We start from the raw sequence: 19,844 nt of genomic DNA, 5'->3' as shown, positions 1-19,844 counted from the left end.
CTTAAACATGATTTTTCCAGGCCAGAAGTTGATTGATCCTTAAACAGCTATGCTAAAAAATGTATTTGTTTTATGAACAGGTAAGCTGCTGTCCAGTACTATCAGAGATGCTGCTTCACAGACACCACACTAGTTTTAATACTTTCTGGAATTCAAATTCACCTTTCAAAATAAAGTAGTGAACTTCCTTTGTATAGAGGAACTTACATTTAAGCATTACCACTAAAAAGCCACACAATTAGCAATTATAATTTAAGTAATTTAAATTCTCTGTAACTCATTAGTCTAAACATGCAAGACACTTCGTCACTTACTACCTAGTGGTCTTATTACATAATAACTCATCCTAGTGCTCAGAAGACAACTACAAATATATATACAGACAGATAGATATAAGCAACTTGCCAGTTTGAATAAAAAAGTTGGAAAACTATAGTTGGAAACTATAGTTGGAAGCTATAACTTTATCTCTTGCAAGGAATATCTTCTATCATCCTAACTCCTTATCAGCTATAGTCTTGACCAGCAACATGCTTCCTGTGCCCCAGTTAAGACTTACAGAGATGAAAACAGCATGCAAATCTTTTAATTGGCCTAATGCAATGGTTAATCCACTCCTAAATGAACACTCCTAAAGCACTGGGACACCAGTCAAGCAATTGACGAGTCAAAAGAAGTTGGATCTCTGATCATCTGTTTCCTGAAGCCTGACAATTGTCAACATCAGATCATTCAAAGCAGAGAACGGATCTTAACCTATTCAAATGTATGATCAGATGCAGCAATCTTCCTAACAGAACATCATCTACTACTTCTGTAAGTAGGCTCATTTTTAAAAGCATTCTGGTGTTGCTTGCTCACAGACTTTAAGCAAGTATTCTTTTGCAGTGGTGTCATCTAGTGGTCAAATTCAATGAAAAAAAGATATTCCTTTCTGTATTATTTGCTTCCTTCTTACACACTGACCTTAAAGCAATCTATTTCAGTCTGTAAGTAGTTGACTTTTTAATTTAATTAACTGATGGACAAGAATTGGTTGTGCCCCAACCTCCACATGGGGAAGGGAAGACATCATCACATAAGCTATTTTTAAGAGTGGGGGTAGAGTTGTCAGATCTCCTCACTGCTCAAGTCAGACCAAAAGCTTATAGTTTAATTAACTAATTATCAAACTGCTATGTATCCTGATAAAGAAGGACATTACTTCTTGTGACAGCACCCAGACTCAGAATACTGACGATAAAACACAACAGGTGGTTTACATGGGCTTTAAATGTAGCTTTTCCTCCAACAAATTAAAATAGTTGTAAAATCCAAAAAGCATGCTGCTGACTTCAAGCAGAAAAGAACAAGTCTTACTGCTGAGCAAGTTAAGCTGTTGAAGGGTTTTTTTTTTAGTATGTCTAAGGCATTAGCTGAGGTTATTTTCAGGTAGGTCTTCCATAACACATAGTTTCAGCTTTCAGGTAACTGTCTTCAGATGTCAAAATGTTGAAAATCAATTTCACGAGTTTCAATTACCAATAATAAAACACAGTACCAAGACAACAACAAATGGACAGGTTACTGCAAGAGACACTATTCCTTGTGGAAAATCAAAAGACCAACAAGTACATGATGGGTCTTGAACTTCCAGTTCTGAATGTCAAATATAGGGAGCAATTCCAGTAATGTGATCAACATATTTCCTCTCCTTCAATAAAGTGTGAGCTAAAACATTAGCTGCTTATTTTACACCTTAATTGACCATGGCTAACGTGAAATATTGCTCTAATACTCCCCCCAGCAAAATCTCAAATAATTTCCACACCTTTTTCAATAAACTACTTTCCATAAATTGCAGTGGGACATTCTAATGGACAATATTTACAGTGTCAACTGGTTTCAATTCTTTAGCAACTCAAACTTAATTTTAGATTAAGTTTTCTCTTTTTATTCTATAACATTTCTGACCAATATTTCAAATAGTAATTTTGTCTTTTGTGTGGGCAGTACTAGTAAAATGTTGTTACACAATTCCTATGTTTCTTTAACTGGAAGTCTGAGCACCTTGTGTCTGAAAGTATAGCGCAGCTGCCACTTTGGAGAAAAGTCAGCCCCAGTTCAGCCAGAAAAGTCAGACACATACAAACCAAGAAACATGGCCATATTTAATCAATACATCACTTGAAAGGGTTAAAGAGCAAGCAGAATTATCTCCTTGTTGCTTCTAACGGATTACCAAAATGCACCCATAACTTTCAGAGACCACCTGAACAAGGCACATGATAGGACTGGGGTGGGCTCTCTCTGCAATTTGTTTCTGGTTGACAACGGTTGTTGGAGACACCAGACATACCCAAACAAGAGGAGGACAGTATATCCCAAACTCTCCTTAGTTCCCTTTACCAGACCTCAGTAACAAGGCAGAATTAGCCAAATTCAAAACTGAGCAGCATAGCAAAAGGCTAGAAACCAGAAAAGACCTAAGACCAGAAAAAGCAATGGAGCATTAGACACTGCATAAACCAGAACACACAGGTTTCATACAACCAAAAAACCCAACATATTCCTAGACTCTGAACAAAGCACTTGTCTTCTCTTTGCAAATCAGCTGTCATCTCTTGCAGAATTATAGACAACTTCATATGCTCAAGGATAAAAACATTTATATTAAGCCAAAATGCTAAGCCTTCTAGTGTTTGGGTTCCCTAACACTTATTTTGTTCAAAATCTAGAAAGCTGCAATTTATCTTACAAGAATATAACACATGCAAAGTCAGGAGTTATAAAATAAAATATCAATATTTAAAATGTTTGAGCAAGCCTTGGTTACATGCATTATGTAGTATGCTTGGCATTAAATGATGCACAGAGCTCAGAAAACCAAAAAATCCTTCTGACATTACATGTGCAAAAATTTCAAAAGCAGCAGAAGAATTTACAACACCACAAAACAACTGGGTTTTCATGATCTGCCAAATTCTGTTGCTCTCATAGGACACTATTACAATATAGATGGACTGTGATAATATTTTTCTAGAAAAGATCACAAAAACATAGCTGCAAATGACAAATGCGTGCAAACAGCTCTGCTGAAAAGCCATATTATGTACAAGTAACGTGAGTTGGTACACTAAATCCCCAACGCAGTACTTCAAAATACAGGTCAAAGTCAACTGTTAATTGGCAGACAAATAACTACGCCTCACCTCCTCCCACTCTGTATTTTTTAATTATGTACCCCTGAGCACAGAAGTCCCTCTGCATTACCATGCTATTTGCAGCATTTCCTGGATTTAGTATTAAAGGTCGGAACTAGCTCCCTGCTATACCTTTGTCTGGAATATCAGTGGCATACTATCAGCTAAGGCGAGTTTTTTATTCTTCATTTTACACCAACTTATGCAGTTTAAAACATACAATCGCTAGCAGAGATCTAATCTAATCTAATTTCTGATGGAAATAAATTTTACTTGAAACTTTAAATCCTTTGAATGGTATCCAACCCATATTAGAGGCTTAAGAAATTTAGCTTATATCCCATACATGTACTGATCAATGAAAGTAGAACATACACATCTAACAAATTTGTGTTTATCTCAACACAAGTTCAAGTAACCCAGAAGGCTGAAATAAAGGCTGGTAAAAAAACTGCAGCACTCTCTTAAGGAGATGTCACAACTTTACCTTTGGAAACATCTTTGGAAAGCTACAATGCACCAATGCAAATATTTCAGAAAAGCAATAGAGTCATTTTTGAGGGAAAAGACTTTTAAAGAACAGTAATTTTTTGCTATTATTTTGGAAACTGTTTTCTACCTCTGAAGATACTAAGGCATTTCACTGAGCAAAAGAAAAAGAACACCTGAACAATACTGACAGTTCATAATATTCATGTTTCTAAATAAACAAAGAAAACCAACAAACACCTATTCTCTAAGCAAAATAACTGCAATACCAGTGGTAACCTCAGTCTAGTCAGTGGACAAGTATAAAGATGAGAAAGAAACTTTGGATAACGGTTTTCCATACAGAAGGCAGTAACCCTACTGAAGTTGTTCTCGTCCTGGCTTTGCAGACTGGGACTTTACTGGTTGAAAAGAACAGAGCAGTGAAGAGATGGAAAGCTTTTCTATTAAGTACTGCACTTATGTACATTGGTATGTAACCATACCAATTTCCTTACAACTTATCTCCTGCAGTGCATGGAGATTTTTCTTCCTGGTGCAGTACAAAATTTGCCATAAATAGTATCTGGATCAGCCACTATGAAAACTCACACAGAATAACTATTCTCCAATGACCATTTTGAACCAGCCCACTCCTATGACCATTTTGAACCAGCCCACTCCTATCACCCAACAAACACCAAACTATGCACTAAGTGTCAGGCTACCCACAGGAGTCCCTTCTACTCTGAAGTGTAAGCTGTCACCTACCTTCTGAAAAAAGGCAAAATAAAATGACCCTACAAACAACAAAAACCGCAACAGCAACAGCGGAACCCACAAAGGCTTTAGCACCCATTCTGCAGGTATGTCCAAGCTGAGCATGTTTTTTCACATCTTAAACCTCAATTAGATGAAACTGTAAACTCATTTAGACAAAATATGGACCTTTTCTAGACCTCTCCTAGAAGCTGCTTTAAAAAAAGACTCAAGCTTATTTATACTACAGAGCATGTGTACCAATGATATCAGAAAGAACGCATCTGAAGCTTTAAATTCTTCCAAGGTTTTAATGAGTCTAAGACGACAATAAAACCATTTGCAGTAAATGCACCAGTATAACAGTAAGTATAACACTGAGAGGAAAGAAACCCCTATCTACCTAAATTCCAGATAATCAACTATTATAGACATTATACAGTTGATTCCCAACTTCACTGATAATGCAACCACAATTTTTGCACTACCTAAGAAGTAAAAATTCAACATTTATCAATTATTTTAAGCTTTCAGTAGTTTGGCCATTAATTCTGAATAAGGCATCAAAACTTTTGTGTGTTTTTTTAATTCATAGCTTCCCCTAATTTCTCATTAAATCTTATTCTAAAAACCCACCACCTTTCTTACACTGAAAAACCAAGATTCCTGTGTATATCCACCACACAAACCAAAAAACATGCAGTGTCAAGACCTGAGAGTACTGTCATAGCTCCACAGCTGCTTCAAAGCTAAGGGAAGGTATCAAGCACAGCAACACAATCCTGCTCTTAATTAAAGTAGGGAAGCACAGTATCACCAGCTTAAGCATCACACCTCACTTGGATGTATTTGTTTGATGGAGTTTATTACCCTGGGTATTGGGTCCAAAAATTTTTTAATATACTTACCTTGCACCATTATTTCTAAGTACTTCCACCGTTTCATCAACAAAATACCGATCCTTGACATAAGCAAAGATTTCATCACAGATCTCATGAAGTCGGGTGCGATGGGTAAGGGTGGCCAAGTAGAGAACTGGAATGATGAGTGCCTCTGGAAAACTTTGAAGATTATGTCTGGCTTTCTTCTCTGATTCCAGAGCTTCCTGATATGTGAGTCCTGGTTTGCCTGTGACAGCACAACTCCACACAAGGCTGTTGCACAGAATGGTGCGTTCAAAAAAATCACTGGAAAGGAAGAAAGGTTGGAGGGGGAAGAAAGAAAGAAAACAGTTGAGTTCTGACTAACATTTTAAACTTGCTCACATTTAATACAGCAGCAAATTGCAAATATCTTTTACAAGCATGAAATGCAAAAGCAGCTCTGCTCCTCTAGAGTTGGTAGATATCAAGGGGTATTTGCCATTTTTCAGCCATGGCACGGTAAATTGCTGTTGTACAACCAAAGTCTTCTCTCATTACAGACTACAGTAAGAGAACCAAGACCTAGAAATGCTGCAAACAAATACTCATGTATAGGAAGCCTTCTGCATAATAATAATCACACTGAGTTTAACAGGTGTCCTGTTGTGCTTGCATCTCCCCCATTTCCACAAATACTTGCAAGATGAGCGCCTAAAACTGTACAAACATGAAATAACTGTAAGATCACAGAAACATGTTGCAACTTGAGTAAGTTCCAGATTTTGAGTGCCTTAACTCACAAACTAAAAGACGGGAGAGGTAAAAAATTAATGTCAAGTAGTTCTCCAAATAGTTTTTATTCCTTCACTGTTTGCATAGCTCTTACAAAAAAGCACTGAAATATTTTTTCCTACAGATTCTTTTCCTCCCTTGTTCCGTTAGTAAATATTGATTCTCCTCCTTCCACGCATTTCCAATTAAGGCTAAAATTGCATTGTTGTTACTGCTTGCTTACTAGCTATTATATTGGAATCAAGATTGAAGAGCTTTCATTAGTCAAAATCGGTCCATTTTTGGAGTGTCAGAAGAACAGAAGTTTATTAAAACCTTTCCTAAATGAAGTAGATGACATATCTATTCACAAAGCCATGTTAAAACATATAATACACTATGGATCAGTGATCAGACAGCAAAGCAATCTTTCAATATGCCGCAGTTCAGACTGCTTTTACTTGTCTTAACAAATATTAATGGACTAATATTGGTAACTACTGAATACACACGACAAACCAAGGTTTATCAGTCCAACATAGTTATTTCAAAGCACACAGTATTTGGTCAACTGCTTGCATTAGATACCTATACTGAAGTTTCATTTCATTCCTTTTACAAAAAAACCCAAAACTAAACCATTTTTAAATAATGTTCAAATAATTTCTAGTAATGAGGTTAAGAGAATTGGATAGTTCACAATGAGTTTTTTTCTTGCAGTCTCCCTGCAAACCCAAGCTGGCAAATGTTCATTGGTGACACTGATGCAGATGACAGTGTTCACTGCAGATGGACAGATGAACCATAACATTTTGTAAATGAAAATGGAAATTTCAGATTGAGGACAATGAAGGGTCTTGGCTCAGATAATCCTTTCTGTATGAGCACAGGATTGCTCTGAATGAGATATGCTTTAGGAAGAAAGCTGCAAGAAGGGGAAAAGGAGAGAAGAGGAAGGGATAGATAAATTATCTGAATAATATTTAATAGCTACAGAATTTCAGATTTTTCTATCATCTGCTATCCTGCTATCTACTTAATATATTTGACAGTACATGGATAATGTGGGCCTGCTTACTCTAAAGACAAAAAGGAGAAGAACAAAGAAAAGAGAATTAGATAAACTATTCTTCAAGATATGAAGAACAGATGCCTGTCAGTCATTCTTTGTGCATCTTTATTGTGTATTACACTTACTTAAACATATTAAAGAACAGGTTAGACAATAATCTGTTTTGTGAGTTTGGGGTTTTTTGTGAGGTGATAGAATAGATAAAATGTGAACTCTTCAGGTCTTGTCTTGCCCTACATTTCAGTATTTCTATATTAGAATAAGTAATTTTTATGGATGGATATACAATGGAGAAAGTAGCATTTACTTAAATCTTCATTCACCCACCTGTGTTTCTGCACATATTTTTGTGTCTCAATTACCCAAGAGGCTTTTGATAACTATCTTTAGCCAGGAAATAGAAAAACACTCTAAAGAGTTACTAAAAAATGTACCAGAATATAATTTTTTAAAAATTATGAAAGTTAAAAAAAAAAGTCAAGGAGGTATCAGAGGGCAAGGGAGAGACAGAGGTTCACACTGACAGTGTCCCTTTAAGAGCTGCTGTTATTCTTTGTGAGGGGACACCGGACAGTCATGCTATTTAAAGCAGCAGCATTGAACTCAGAGGAGAAAAAAAATTTAAAACAACGAAAAAAATAATTTAAAAATCCCAATCAACAAAATTCTTTCTAAAAATTCCTAATCATGATCATTACAAGTACAAAATACTAAGATTACTTTAACTGAAACATATTTGAAGAAAATATATTCCATTTGCATACAAGCATATTTTTTGTATCTAGTTTCATTCTCCCTCATTTCCTCTTTTGTTTTGTGTGGCTTTTTCCCCTGTGAATTTACAGGGAAGAAAAAAAGAGCGTGAAAAAAAGCTACATTCCATTTTGAAAGCATTATTTAGCCATCTTTACCTATAGTGCATCAAAACCATCTGTAGCTTAGTCTGTTAGCAGAGTTTCACTGCAGTGTTTTAAGGATCTCACTTTAACTTGGTTTGAGAGACAACAAAATCCCACAGTATACTACTAAATATACTCTTTTTGTCTCTGTCTCTCTCCAGGGCACATTAGTTATCACAAAATGCTTGACAAAGAGGACACAACAGCTACCAAATCAAGGGAATGGCAGCAGCAGCAGGGCTACCCTTTCCCTTTACTTGAAGGGTAATAATGCCCTTGATCATATTCTACATTCAACTTAACAACAGTAAGAGCATCTGCTGCTACATCACATCTCAAGCATTACCTAGGGATGCTTTATTTAGGGAATTATGGTTTCTGGGGCTTCCTTGCTGTTTCAAGATCTCTGTGACTCTTGGCAACACGGAGAAAGAAGTTTATACAAAACACATCCACAAAGGTCACTTGCATGGGTGCATCTGCATTCAGGAAGTCAAATGCAACTGCAGCACCCTGGTGATGCCCACATCAGCTCAACTACTCGAGGAGCATGGACTAAAAACTAATTTGTCCTAGTAGTTGTAATTAACACCAACTTCTCAGCTGGATGCCTCTTTTCATTTAATTAGTTTTCTATGCAAGGTAAGGCAAACTGTAAAATTATCAGCAAATCATTGAGTAGTAGTTTAATGCCACTACTCAGTAGGTATTTGATAGGAGGCAGGTCATTAGCAGAAGCAAGAAATAAATTACTTGCAATCTCTGTACTGACTGCATTTGCAATGGATATAAAAATCAGCCTAGAAATTATGGCTGTCTTTCTTGAACTAACCAAATATTCCTCTTTATTTTAAAATCGACTATATTTTTAGTGTGCTTCAAGAGCATTTATTACAAATATTTACTTCTATTCATTTTCTTAGCATATGTTAAAAACAAGTAATTAAGTGTACCACAGGAGTGTAATCAGAGAAGACTAACTCTGCCATTCTGGATCAGAGTTTTCTTGTACTCTTGGTCTCCAGAAGAAGTCAAGAATTTGCATTACAAATAATGCACAAAACAAACAAAAAACCCATGATAAATAAATTTATTCCTTAATATTTGTAGGTTAATTATGCATTAAGGAATACATTTAGGGTGATGAGTTTCTCTTCAAGAAAACAGGAAAATTCCCCTAATTTAACTAAGGATACTTAAAAAGCCTTTTGAAAGATCTCTATTTGACTGTAACCAAGAACTCTACAGGCCAACCTGTAAAGAAGTTCCACTAAGTTTTGAAGATGAAGAGAAACAGCTCTTCCTCCCGCCCTTCACATTCTAGAATGAGAAACATTCCTACCACTGCATCTATACCACACATCATTGTCTTTTTCAAACTGTCTTCGTATACAAGACATCCCACACTTTAATAGTCGCTTTCTCTGCACATCTGTATCAGCTATTAACTTTCACAGACAAGGTGTCAAAGACTGGTGGTAATATCCCACTGGGTCAATATGTTTTTCATGTATTCCATATATGTCGTGCACATCCATACTTGATCTTCCTACTTTGACACCACAGACTCTCCTTGCAGGTCTGTCCCTCTAACCAAGAATATAACCAAGCATGAAAAACATCAGCTCTCCCAGTTTCTGTTACTAAGGATAAATATAACTGGACATGCCCCCCCTTCGGAAAGGGTTACAAAATTATGTGATTGTATTTCAAATTAAAGAGGAAATACATTCTTAACAGTAAAGTCACTTTACAAAATACTAGTCTTGCCAAATTTTTCTCGTATTAGTATAACCATTTTTTATATAGAAAAGTGTAATACTAATGTATGATTTCTAATCAACTCACTACAGCTGGCACATGCATGAAAGCAGCTTTTCACCATTAAGTTTGTGCTCTGCCAAAAAACCCACCAAACAACCCAACAAAAAACAAACACAAAACCAGCTTGAGTCTGAACTGTTTGTACTAGTTAAAAGCATTCATATAGTTGATGTAGGGGGTGAATTCAGATTATCACATATATATGTACAGTCCTCTTGATCTAGTCAGACTCTGTAGTTTTTTAATTCTCCCCTCAAATAGCAGATTCAGAGAAGCTTGACTTAGACAATGGCTTTCTTTCATGAAATAGCTAATAAAATTTTTAAGCAGTGGGCCCTACCTATCCCTATTAATCTAACTGCCCTTGCTTAGGCAAAGAAATAGGTAATGTTTTCAGAAGACATTATCAATCAGCAACCATCAGAGACAAGGATCATCATCTTTAAAACTGTCTAAAAGAAGACCAAATTTATCTTGTCCAGCAGATTATGCCACAACTAACAGTAACCTAAACTTACTACCTATCTGTGCCAGAACACTTTGCTATGTGAAGAAAGTACTACATTTTCCAATCCAATGCACCAATTTTACCCAACTTAACAAAAAGGGCCAGAAAACAAAACAACAAAAACAAAGCCATTACCAAAAAACAAACACGCCCACATACACAAAAGACAAGCATAGCAGAATTTTCTGTAGAGTCTTCCCAAATACCACATTCTAAGGCCTGACCTCTCAGCTAACCACCTACTGACATTTCTAGGGATTGCCTGTGTGAACACATCTAAATTTACTCCTTAACTCGTGAACTTTGGTTAAGTAAGGAATTTGGTCTTTCCTACTTATTGACAACACCTCTGCAGTATAAATAAGCCTGTCAGAATACTTCAAATAGTAACCAAACATTTTGAGGACAGACATTTTAAAAGGATTCTTTTCATACTGAAATTTTAGTAAAACTACATGTACCTGAAATATATTTCCCTGTGTCAACAAATTTTCCTAGTGTCAACAAATATATTAGAGTCATCTGATGATGTGATAATAATTGAAACCGGAAAAGTAGCTTATCGGAATAAGCAATTCAATATCAATAAGCAAAGCAATATCAGAAGCTGGGGGAGGGGGACTTAATTCCTACAGAAACAGGAGGCTGTCACCTCTCCCTTGTTAGGTTCTTATACGTCCTAGAAGGAAAATACTCCTCACAAAACTCCCAACAACATTATCAGCACCCCTAGAGTATAGAGTTCAAGGAACAGTAAGGCATTACCCTTCAAAGTTACCTAATCCAGCTTCTTTAAAATTTTATTAAGTGTATTTGAACAACAAAAACAAGTCTGAACATGAAAAAGACTTAGGTGTGCTTTTATTTTGTATGTTGAAAATAAAAAACATTTTAGATTTAGCCTCGTTAGTCTGCACATCTTTAAAAAATTATAGTTTGGATGTGGGGGCCTTCTGTAGGTGGGAATGTTGCTGGATCAGACCGGTGGTGAAAACCCCTAATTTATCGGCTTTTGAAAAACGTCTTGCTAAACACTTTCTGTCCATTGTTCTGACAAATGGTGAAGTGAGTGGCTGCAAGTTCGGGACTACCCGTGCCATTCGCCTTCACCCATTAACGGGAATTTCACCTATCCTGCTCAGCTTCGTACACGCGGAAAAAAATAAAAATAAGAAGGATAGGAAGAGCGATAAAAGCCTCACTAGAAAAAAAAAAAAAAAGCTCCTAAGGGGACAGGTACGCTCGCTTGGCTTCAGGCGGGGTTTAACCCCCGGCTGTGCCGCCCGGCCAGCCGGCACGGGAGGGCTCCGGCGGCGGGACCCCTGCCCCGCCGGACAGGTGCAGCGACCCCGCGCCGCGCTCCGCCGCCGGCCATTTCCAACCGGATCAGCCGGCGGCTCCCCGCGGAGGCGGGGCGAGCGCGGCCCTGGGCGGCGAGGCGAGGGCCGGCAGCAAGGGGTTAACCGCGGGAGCCGGCCGGGGAGCCCAGCGGGCCCGCAGCCTGTGCCCCCAGCCCGGCCGTCACCACAACAATAGGGCACCGGCACATGCCGGGCGGGCGGCCCCCACTGCGCCGGCTGAACGCGGGCCCGGCGCGGCTCCTTCCGCGGAGCGGCCTAGCGCCGTGCGCCGCCGACACGCGGCTGCCGGCGGGGGCGGACGGGAGGGAGAGCCCGGCAGACGCTCGTTGCCGCCCGCCGCCTCCCACACGCGCAACTTTCACTTCCCCGGCGGGGGCAGGGGCGACACTGCGGAAGGAGCCGGAGAAGGACAGGGGAAGGAGCCGGCTGTCTTCCTTCCCCGCGGGCGAAGGGGGCTGCGGGGTACTCCCGCCGAGGAGGGGCAGGGGGAATCCCTGCCCCAGGCGAGAGATCCGCCCTCTCTTCCCCCATCCTCCTCGCGAGGGCACAGGCTCGGCGCCAGCCGCGGTCCCCCACTCACACCCCCCGGCAAGGCTCCCCGCCGCGATCCGGGGAATCCCCTTTCCTCCCTCCCTGCCCGCCCAGGTGTCACAGTCGTTGGGGGCTCCAGCCGGTCCCTGCCCGCCGCCGCCGGAGGGCGGGGGGGTTGGCGGGGGAGTGCAGGACGGACATGGGGACGCGGACACCGACACGGGGCTGTTTCTTACTCGTAGTTCCTGAAGATCTCGTTAGTGACCCTGCAGTAGAAAACACGCTCGTCCGGCCGGAGGTCGGCGGGGGGCTTTACCCTCACGAAGGGCTTTCGGTGCAGCAGCGGCATCGCCCCGCTCCCGGCTCTCTTCCTGCCCCAGGATCAGCTTCAGGGGGTACGGAGGAAAATAAAAAACACAGAGGAATTAAGTGAGGCAGAGGCGCCCAACAGCCCGGGGAGGAGGGAGCGGGCTCGGCGTGTCCCTCCTCCCGGGGGAGCCAGGTCAGGAGCGAGCGAGAGCGGCGGTGGCGGCTCGGCGGAGCCTTTTGTGTGCCCGACACGCCGTTGCCTGCCTGGGACTGCGCGCGGACCAACGGCGGCACCTTCCTCCGCCTCCGCCCGCCTCACAATGGGGCCATGACGCCGAGCGGCGGGCGGAGGCGGCAACCCCCGCGCCAGCCGCGCAACGTGCTCGGCTCGGGGATACCCCGGCCGCGCTTTGTCTCCTGCGGCGCCCCTGCCTTCGGGTCACCCCCTTTCCCCCGCCTCTGACCCACACACGCCGGGCCGGACACCAAGTTCCACTCCCCCGCCGCCTCCGCCTCCTTTCCGCAAAGCAAACACCCAGGAGGGGCAGCGCCGACCACTTATCTCACTCCTTCCCTTCCTGCCGGGTCGCTGCCTAACTGGGGTCCTCGCCCTTCCCGCCCCGCGCCTCGCCCCGGCCCGGCAGCTGCCGGACTCCGCCGCCGTCGGACGGCGCGGCCGCGGCCGCGGCGCGGGGGGCAGCCCGGCCTCCGGCCTGTCCAGCGGGGGCTGCGGGGCTCACCCCCTCCTGCCCACCTGGTGCGGCCGCAGGCTCTGCTCACTGCTCGGTCGGTGCGGAGCGCGGTGCCCCCCTCGTCGCGTTTCTTCTTTTTCCTCAGCCCCCCCCCCCGCCGGCTCCTGGGAAGTTTTTGATCTACTTCTTCAAGCCCTCAATCAGGAAGAGCTGCGGGGAGGAGCCTTCCTCTGCTCTCCCCTACATCTTTATTGGCCGCTCGGTGCCTTCCAGCGTGTGTCACACAGGAAGACAGCGAGCTACATTATTAATTAATGGCTGAGAGGGCGCATCCTCCATTTTTGAATTATCAGCCGGAGACCTCCGGTGCGGGGGGTGCGCCCAGCCCGGCTGCCGGGAGGGGAAAGCGGCTCTCTCCGCGCGGCGCTGCGGCCGGGCCGGGCTGCGGGCGACTTAAGCGCGGCGACCCTGGCACGGCGGTCACGGCTCGGCGGGGCGGCCGAGCCTGCGGCGTGCGGTGCTGCCCGCCCTTGCCTCCGCCAGCGGCGTCGGCAGCCGGTGCCCAGGGGCTGCCGAGCAGCTGTGAGACCGCCGGCCCCGGCGAGACCCACCGCTCGGCCCCGGGGCCACCCCCTCTCTGCCCTTCGTACCTGCCCTGCGAGCAGGGGCCCCGGCGCGTCTCCTGCGGGGCTGATTCCCAGCGGATTTCGGCGTTTGACAGTGCAGGGCCGGGCACGTTGCTCTCTCACTTACAGCCCCCGAGCCACGGTGCTATCGGCGCGGGCGGGGGCGTACGGGTGTATTTGGCAGAAAGTGCGATTGTATATAATTAAGATGAGCATGAGGGTTGTACGTGGGCCCCCTAACATTGCTTTTCCTTCCAGTTCACCGAAAATGTCATTAAATAGTTTCATTAATGTATTCATTTTTATTACCTTTTTTTTTTTAACGCTAATGCATTTACAGTGTCATTGGTAATTAAAACTGTAGTATTAAATTAATTGTGTTCCTAAGAGTGCTAGCCAGGTTGGAAGACAAAAACCACAGAAAGTCCACATCCATTGTAATTCATCAGAACTAAGCGCAGTGTTTATGTAAAAAAAATCTACAGAGTAACAGTAGAAAGTCCTTAGAACTATTGAGGTGATTAATATCTGAAGGCTGATAGCTAAATAATTCAACAACTGAAAATGCCGTTCCTGCAAATAAAGGTCCGGTGCTGTTTCCTGCACCTGTGCATGGTTTGCTTTCTTCTGCAAGTAAAGGCAGCAATCGGCACTGCTGTAGCATGTGTGACTAAAACAATGTATACCTATAATCAATTAATTACTTTATTTTAAAAGATCAGGTTTTAATCAAAAGCACTGAGAAATGTTTATGATCACTTCTTCGAATGAAGTTTTCAAAGCTTGTACTGCAAATCAGGTTAATTCCTGAGTCCTACCAGTTTATTTTCATTTACCAGCTGGCTTCCCTTTCAGTTTTTATTTTCTTTCTAGCAAAGGGCACAAATGCTACTTGAACTAATGCACTTGTATCAAACTTCTGGTAATTTTTAGTCTATTTTGCCTCAAAACTGTATAGTATGCCATGCTTATGACATCTAGTGTTGCCAGCTCTTAGGGTTGCAGCGATTTTGCAACACTTAGCTTTGTTTTAAGCTCTTCAGCAGATGCAATTAAATTGGGACCTCAGGTCACCTTAAAAATAATAAATCTCAAGTTTGAGAGAAATGCTGGAATATGCAGCCCCAAAAGGCTTACGAATTAGAAGGGGGAAAAAAAGCTTTGAGTTACAAATTTTTGTAAATCATATTATTTTTAAGCCAGTATCATGATGTTTGGGAACCTGGCTGCTTTTTTCATGCTTGTATTGTCAGCACAGCATTATTTTAGCACTAGTTGGTATCCATGAAAAATGCATGAGCTGATAGAACTGTGACATCAAAAGCAAATTCCCTTTTCCTCTTCGCTCTCTCTTGCCCTCTTTCTCTTTTCTTCTCACCTTTTCCTCCTCCTCATGTTCTTCCCCCCTCATTATTCCCTCCGTGATTTTCCAGTGAACAGATCCTCACTGAGTAATAGGGTTGCACTGTGTTTTCATGTTCTTAGGACAGAGAGGAGCAGTTCATTTAGTTTTCACCTTTGTTCTTTAAAATCTACAAATCCAGGCTCTGGTGGTTCTTCCAGTAAGGTCAGCAGGACCTAGAACAAGTTTTTATGATGACAGCTAAATGTCTACTAAGTGGGCATTGAGAAATCAACATAAAATAATTCTGAAATATCAGGAAAAGCTTATTTTACTTCCACAGGAATATTTCTTCTATTTTAACACAATGTTTAGTCTTTACAATGATTTGGGGCTTTTTTGCAACTTACTGAAAGTAGTTTTAATTCAAGATGCAGGAATGGGATGATTGGTAACATTCAGTGGGGTGGTTGATGTGGATTTTACCACAAACAGTGAAAATGAAGCTGCTTTCCTTGTAGAAGATGACTTACACACTAACAGATATATTAAACACAGTTCCCTCGACAGGGAGATTGCAGTTCACACTCACAGAACTTTAAAAATAGTTGTATTTGGAACAGAAAATCTTATTAAACACTTGGTCTCTATGCTTTACAAGGGTAGAACAATTTCCTAGGGACAGAGTCAGCCCAGGCTTGGGGCAGCCTCCCCCAACTCTGCCCAGCTGCTCCTTCAAAGCTCCCCATAATTTGAATTTTTTTTTTATTTCTTTTCACTGTATCCTTCCAGTATTACAGATTAATTTCCTAATCCTATTTCTTCCCCTCTTTAAACTACCAGGAGCTGCTTTACACAAAGATGCTCCAAATTTTTTATTCAACTATGTCCATTACAAAATAATTCCATATGTGATTGTTGTTGTTCTGGAAAAAGTAGAGCACATCTTTTACTAAAGAATTGTCAGTTTAAAAATCACACTTGAATTAATGTTGGAATAACTGATACTTGTCCAAATCATATACTTGGAACAGTGCAAAAGGAGAATTTTCACTCAGTTTTACCTGTATTATCATGCAATTGGGAGAGTATTTTCTGCAATGTGTTTAGCCACACACTCTCTTGCTTTTTTTTGTTTTTTCTTTTTTTTTCCCCAAAGTTGCCCCTTTGTTCTCTCAAGGTTTTGCTGAAGTTAGAGAAAAAAATAATTGGATTTCTTCATGAAGAACATCCTTGGACCCTGAATGGTATGCTAGGTTCTCAACTCTCATTTTTGTAAAAAAACATATGGTTGAAAAGATAAATGTGGAAATGTGCAAATGATAGATTGCTTGTAAGTTGTTCTGTCAAATGACATGATAGCAATGACACCTACCTTTTTCCCAGTTTACTGGATCATATATAAAGGGAGAACATACATATAACATATATGCAAGCATTGACTCATTTTAATGCACTGAGTAGATTTTGGAGGACTAGTATCATCCCTTTCTGTTCCAAATGCTGTTTTGAAAATCCTTAATTTCTGTAATGTAAACATTAATGATCACTTTTTTAAAGCTTAGGGCACCCTGCAAAATATTTATCCATTTATGCATTTTATAACTTACTGATACAATTTTTTTCACCTTTTGCCCTTTCTCTGTCACCTTGCTAAGTCAATTCACTCTTTTGATCATATATCTTTATTTAGACTTTTAACTGTGTGAGCAGAGACAATGTGCTAGTTTTATCAATTCACTCCAGCTGTGGGTAACAGTAACATTTGGTCTATTGTCTTTTACTGGCTGTAAAGCACTATGTTCAGTGTTTAATAACATACTTACAAATAACATTCTTCAGTCAAAAAAAGAAACCACGGAAGAAGTACACATGATTTTTCACAACACATTTAATCTTTCATTCTGGTGCAGTTATATTTCAACATACTTTTAAAGTAGTTCTGTAATCACAAGAACAGGAGGTTCCTTTTTCTGTAGCTGCTGGATGCATTCATTACTTTGTTGCTTTTGTGAGTCACAAATAAAGGTAAAGAATCCCTGTTGACAGTGAATTTTTGGTGTGGTCACAATTTTTGGTAGTTTCTTAATAACCTTAAGCATTCCAAGGTTGCAAAAGCAGGCATAATTGTTGGGTCTGTTGCTATCACAGAGGACATTAAGTCATGGCCAGGGTCTGCTTTGGGTCTTGTTGAACTTAAAGAACAACCAGTACAGCAGAGCCCATCCCTCAGCAAAGCCCTCGGGGAGAACTGGGATGTTTCTTACATCATTGGGTTCATTCTGTGGAAAGGCATTTCACGTTCTTAATTTTTTTTCACAGTTTAATAGGATTTAGACATATGGTTCTCACTGCTTTTAACATATATTGTATGTTTAATATCTGTGCAACTCTAGAAATTAAGAGATACGTTCCTTTAAAGTTTAATCATATCCTATTTTTTCTCTCTCAGAAAATGCTATTAAAGGTATTTAAGCTGATAACTTTATACTAGTGGGGAGGAACTCTGACCTTATCTACTGTACAGCAATGACCATGTATGATTGGCCTCTAACCTGGTTACAAAATGATAAAATGATGTTGCGAAACCACTATTAATTTCCTAAGAGTGTCTCTGAAACCAGCTTAAACTGAGAGGATTGCTGCCGTGTATAGTTGTAGTGCACAGGATACAGAGTATTGACACTACTGTAATTTTCTTATACTAAAATATGCTGAATTTCTATTGCTAACTAATATTTATAATGAATGATGGCCGATTAAGGATTTTGAATGAATGAATGATGGGCAGATTTGCTAATTTTTGCTACATATGTACATTGTCACTACTGGAGCAATATATGACACTTTACAATAGACTTAAATATTCTAAATCAGCATTCTTGAAACCTGGATCTGTATGATTAAGATATTCTTTGTACAGTCAAATTAAAATTGGAAACTCTCAAGCTGAATAATACTAACCTAGCATTTACTAAGTTTACATTCATCTTATTTGAATTGCTTACATTGAATACCTCTCTGTCTAGTTGATGAGTAGAACAAATAATTTCAAGGATGTGGCTTTATTATTTTATTATATGACTGTACAGTCCCAACTTGTTTGTTTGTTTTTGGTATTTGTGGGGGTTTTTGTCACTAATACTGAGATTAGACAAACCCGTTTGCACATTGAAATGATCCCATGCAGTGCAATTTCTGTTGAGGAGCACATGAAGAGAAGTTGGCCCAGTAGCTGATCTGGGTTATTCAGTCAGAGTTTACAGTGATGAGTCAATCTGAAGCATATACATCTGCTCAATCAAATACAGACCATGCTGGATTTTCTTGGAGTCATTCACTTGACAAATGTGATGACTCACAGCTGTGACCAGTATTCTGACTTATCCCTTTAATATGATACCTTTGGCCTCCACCTTATTTTCTTCTGTCCTGCTACTCATCTCTAACAGAAGACCTTAAAAGCTAAGCCAAAGAGGTTAACTATCCAGGCACTCTTCTGACAGTAGATCCCAGATAAGAGCAGAATTGGAAGGAGAGTAGCTGGCTGAAAAAGACTCTGGATGTCTCTCCACTTGACAACACATGGGTGAGTCATGGTGTGCACAGGTGGAACAGCCCCACCATGATGCTTCTGCTTATGCTCAGACCATTTCAGCCAAGGCAGATGAGGGCTGGAGTTAGCTGGTAGCTTCCTCTGTGTACAAAGCAAGCTTCAGTTTTGATTTTGAGCTTTTACAGGATGCTCCAAGCCTGCTGAGTCCTACATCTGGAGGGGAGCCAACCATACTACATCACAGCCACAGAATATAGTCCTTGGGGAATGCTATACTCCAAAGGAGAGCTCCTCTGGCTCAAGACCAAATGATCATTCTCCTTTCTCCCACTGATCCAGGGACAGACATGATTTAGGTGGACACCACTGCCCATGCTGGTGGCTCTCACCCAGGGGAAAGTGAGATACTGACAGAATTTCTACATTTCTTAAAAGTCAGGCACTCATAAATGTCTGTTTTATATAAAGCATGCATGTAGAGCAGAACTAAAGGAAACAAACTTTAAAGGTTGTAAATCTAGTGCATACTATAGTCTTGCTCTCTTTGGAAGACTTAGGACAGCTGGAAAGTTATTTGGATTGTTACCACAGAGTTCCTAAGCATTCATAGCAATGAGGAAAATGTAAACATCAATAGAATGAAATTGCTTGTTTCAGAAACTTAGGAATTAAGAAACAACAATTATTTCAATTGTAATTTCCAGTCACCCAAGAAGTTCTTAGCCAAAAAGCAAAGGCAAAGGCAATCCTAAGACTACCTTCACACATAGAACTTATAGACTACAGTGTGGACACAGATATAAAGTTGCAAAAATGCTTATATCCACATAGTTTATTGTTCTAAAGGAACACTTTCTAGTGATTCAATGTACCATCATATATCTTTAAATGTACCCATGTTTAAGGTTGAATTGGCATAAATATCTCAGCCTAAAATACATTTTAAAAGTTTGCATCCTTGTTATAGTTACAGGATGTTGTAAAACATTGCATGCAAACCCAGATTTACAGAGACGGGAACACTTAAACCAGCATACCAACCATTGTGTTGCCCCCAGAAATCAGAAAGTTACTTATAACT

The 19,844-nt window shown here is 40.8% G+C and overlaps 1 protein-coding gene across 5 annotated transcripts in view; it reads right to left on the bottom strand.

Moving 5' to 3' along the window:
• Nucleotides 1-13,443, bottom strand: part of BAZ1A (bromodomain adjacent to zinc finger domain 1A) — a 64,258-nt gene extending 50,815 nt beyond the window's left edge. For 2 of the 5 annotated variants that reach the window (XM_068192929.1, XM_068192930.1), the window contains exons 1-2: nucleotides 12,475-12,948; nucleotides 5,318-5,596 (exon numbers count right to left, since the gene is read on the bottom strand). In XM_068192929.1, the coding sequence (XP_068049030.1) occupies nucleotides 5,318-5,596; nucleotides 12,475-12,587 (392 nt within the window). In that variant the 5' untranslated portion in view covers nucleotides 12,588-12,948. Of the gene's footprint in view, nucleotides 1-5,317; nucleotides 5,597-12,474; nucleotides 12,951-13,301 lie in introns of those variants that run through there. The other 3 variants (XM_068192928.1, XM_068192927.1, XM_068192931.1) reach the window with 3 other exon arrangements.
• Nucleotides 13,444-19,844: the final 6,401 nt, after the last annotated feature.

Source organism: Anomalospiza imberbis, chromosome 6 (genome assembly GCF_031753505.1).
Source record: "Anomalospiza imberbis isolate Cuckoo-Finch-1a 21T00152 chromosome 6, ASM3175350v1, whole genome shotgun sequence".
Lineage (NCBI taxonomy): Eukaryota > Metazoa > Chordata > Aves > Passeriformes > Viduidae > Anomalospiza > Anomalospiza imberbis.
The sequence above is the reverse complement of the archived record's forward strand: the minus strand, read 5'-3'. Positions and strand labels throughout refer to the sequence as shown.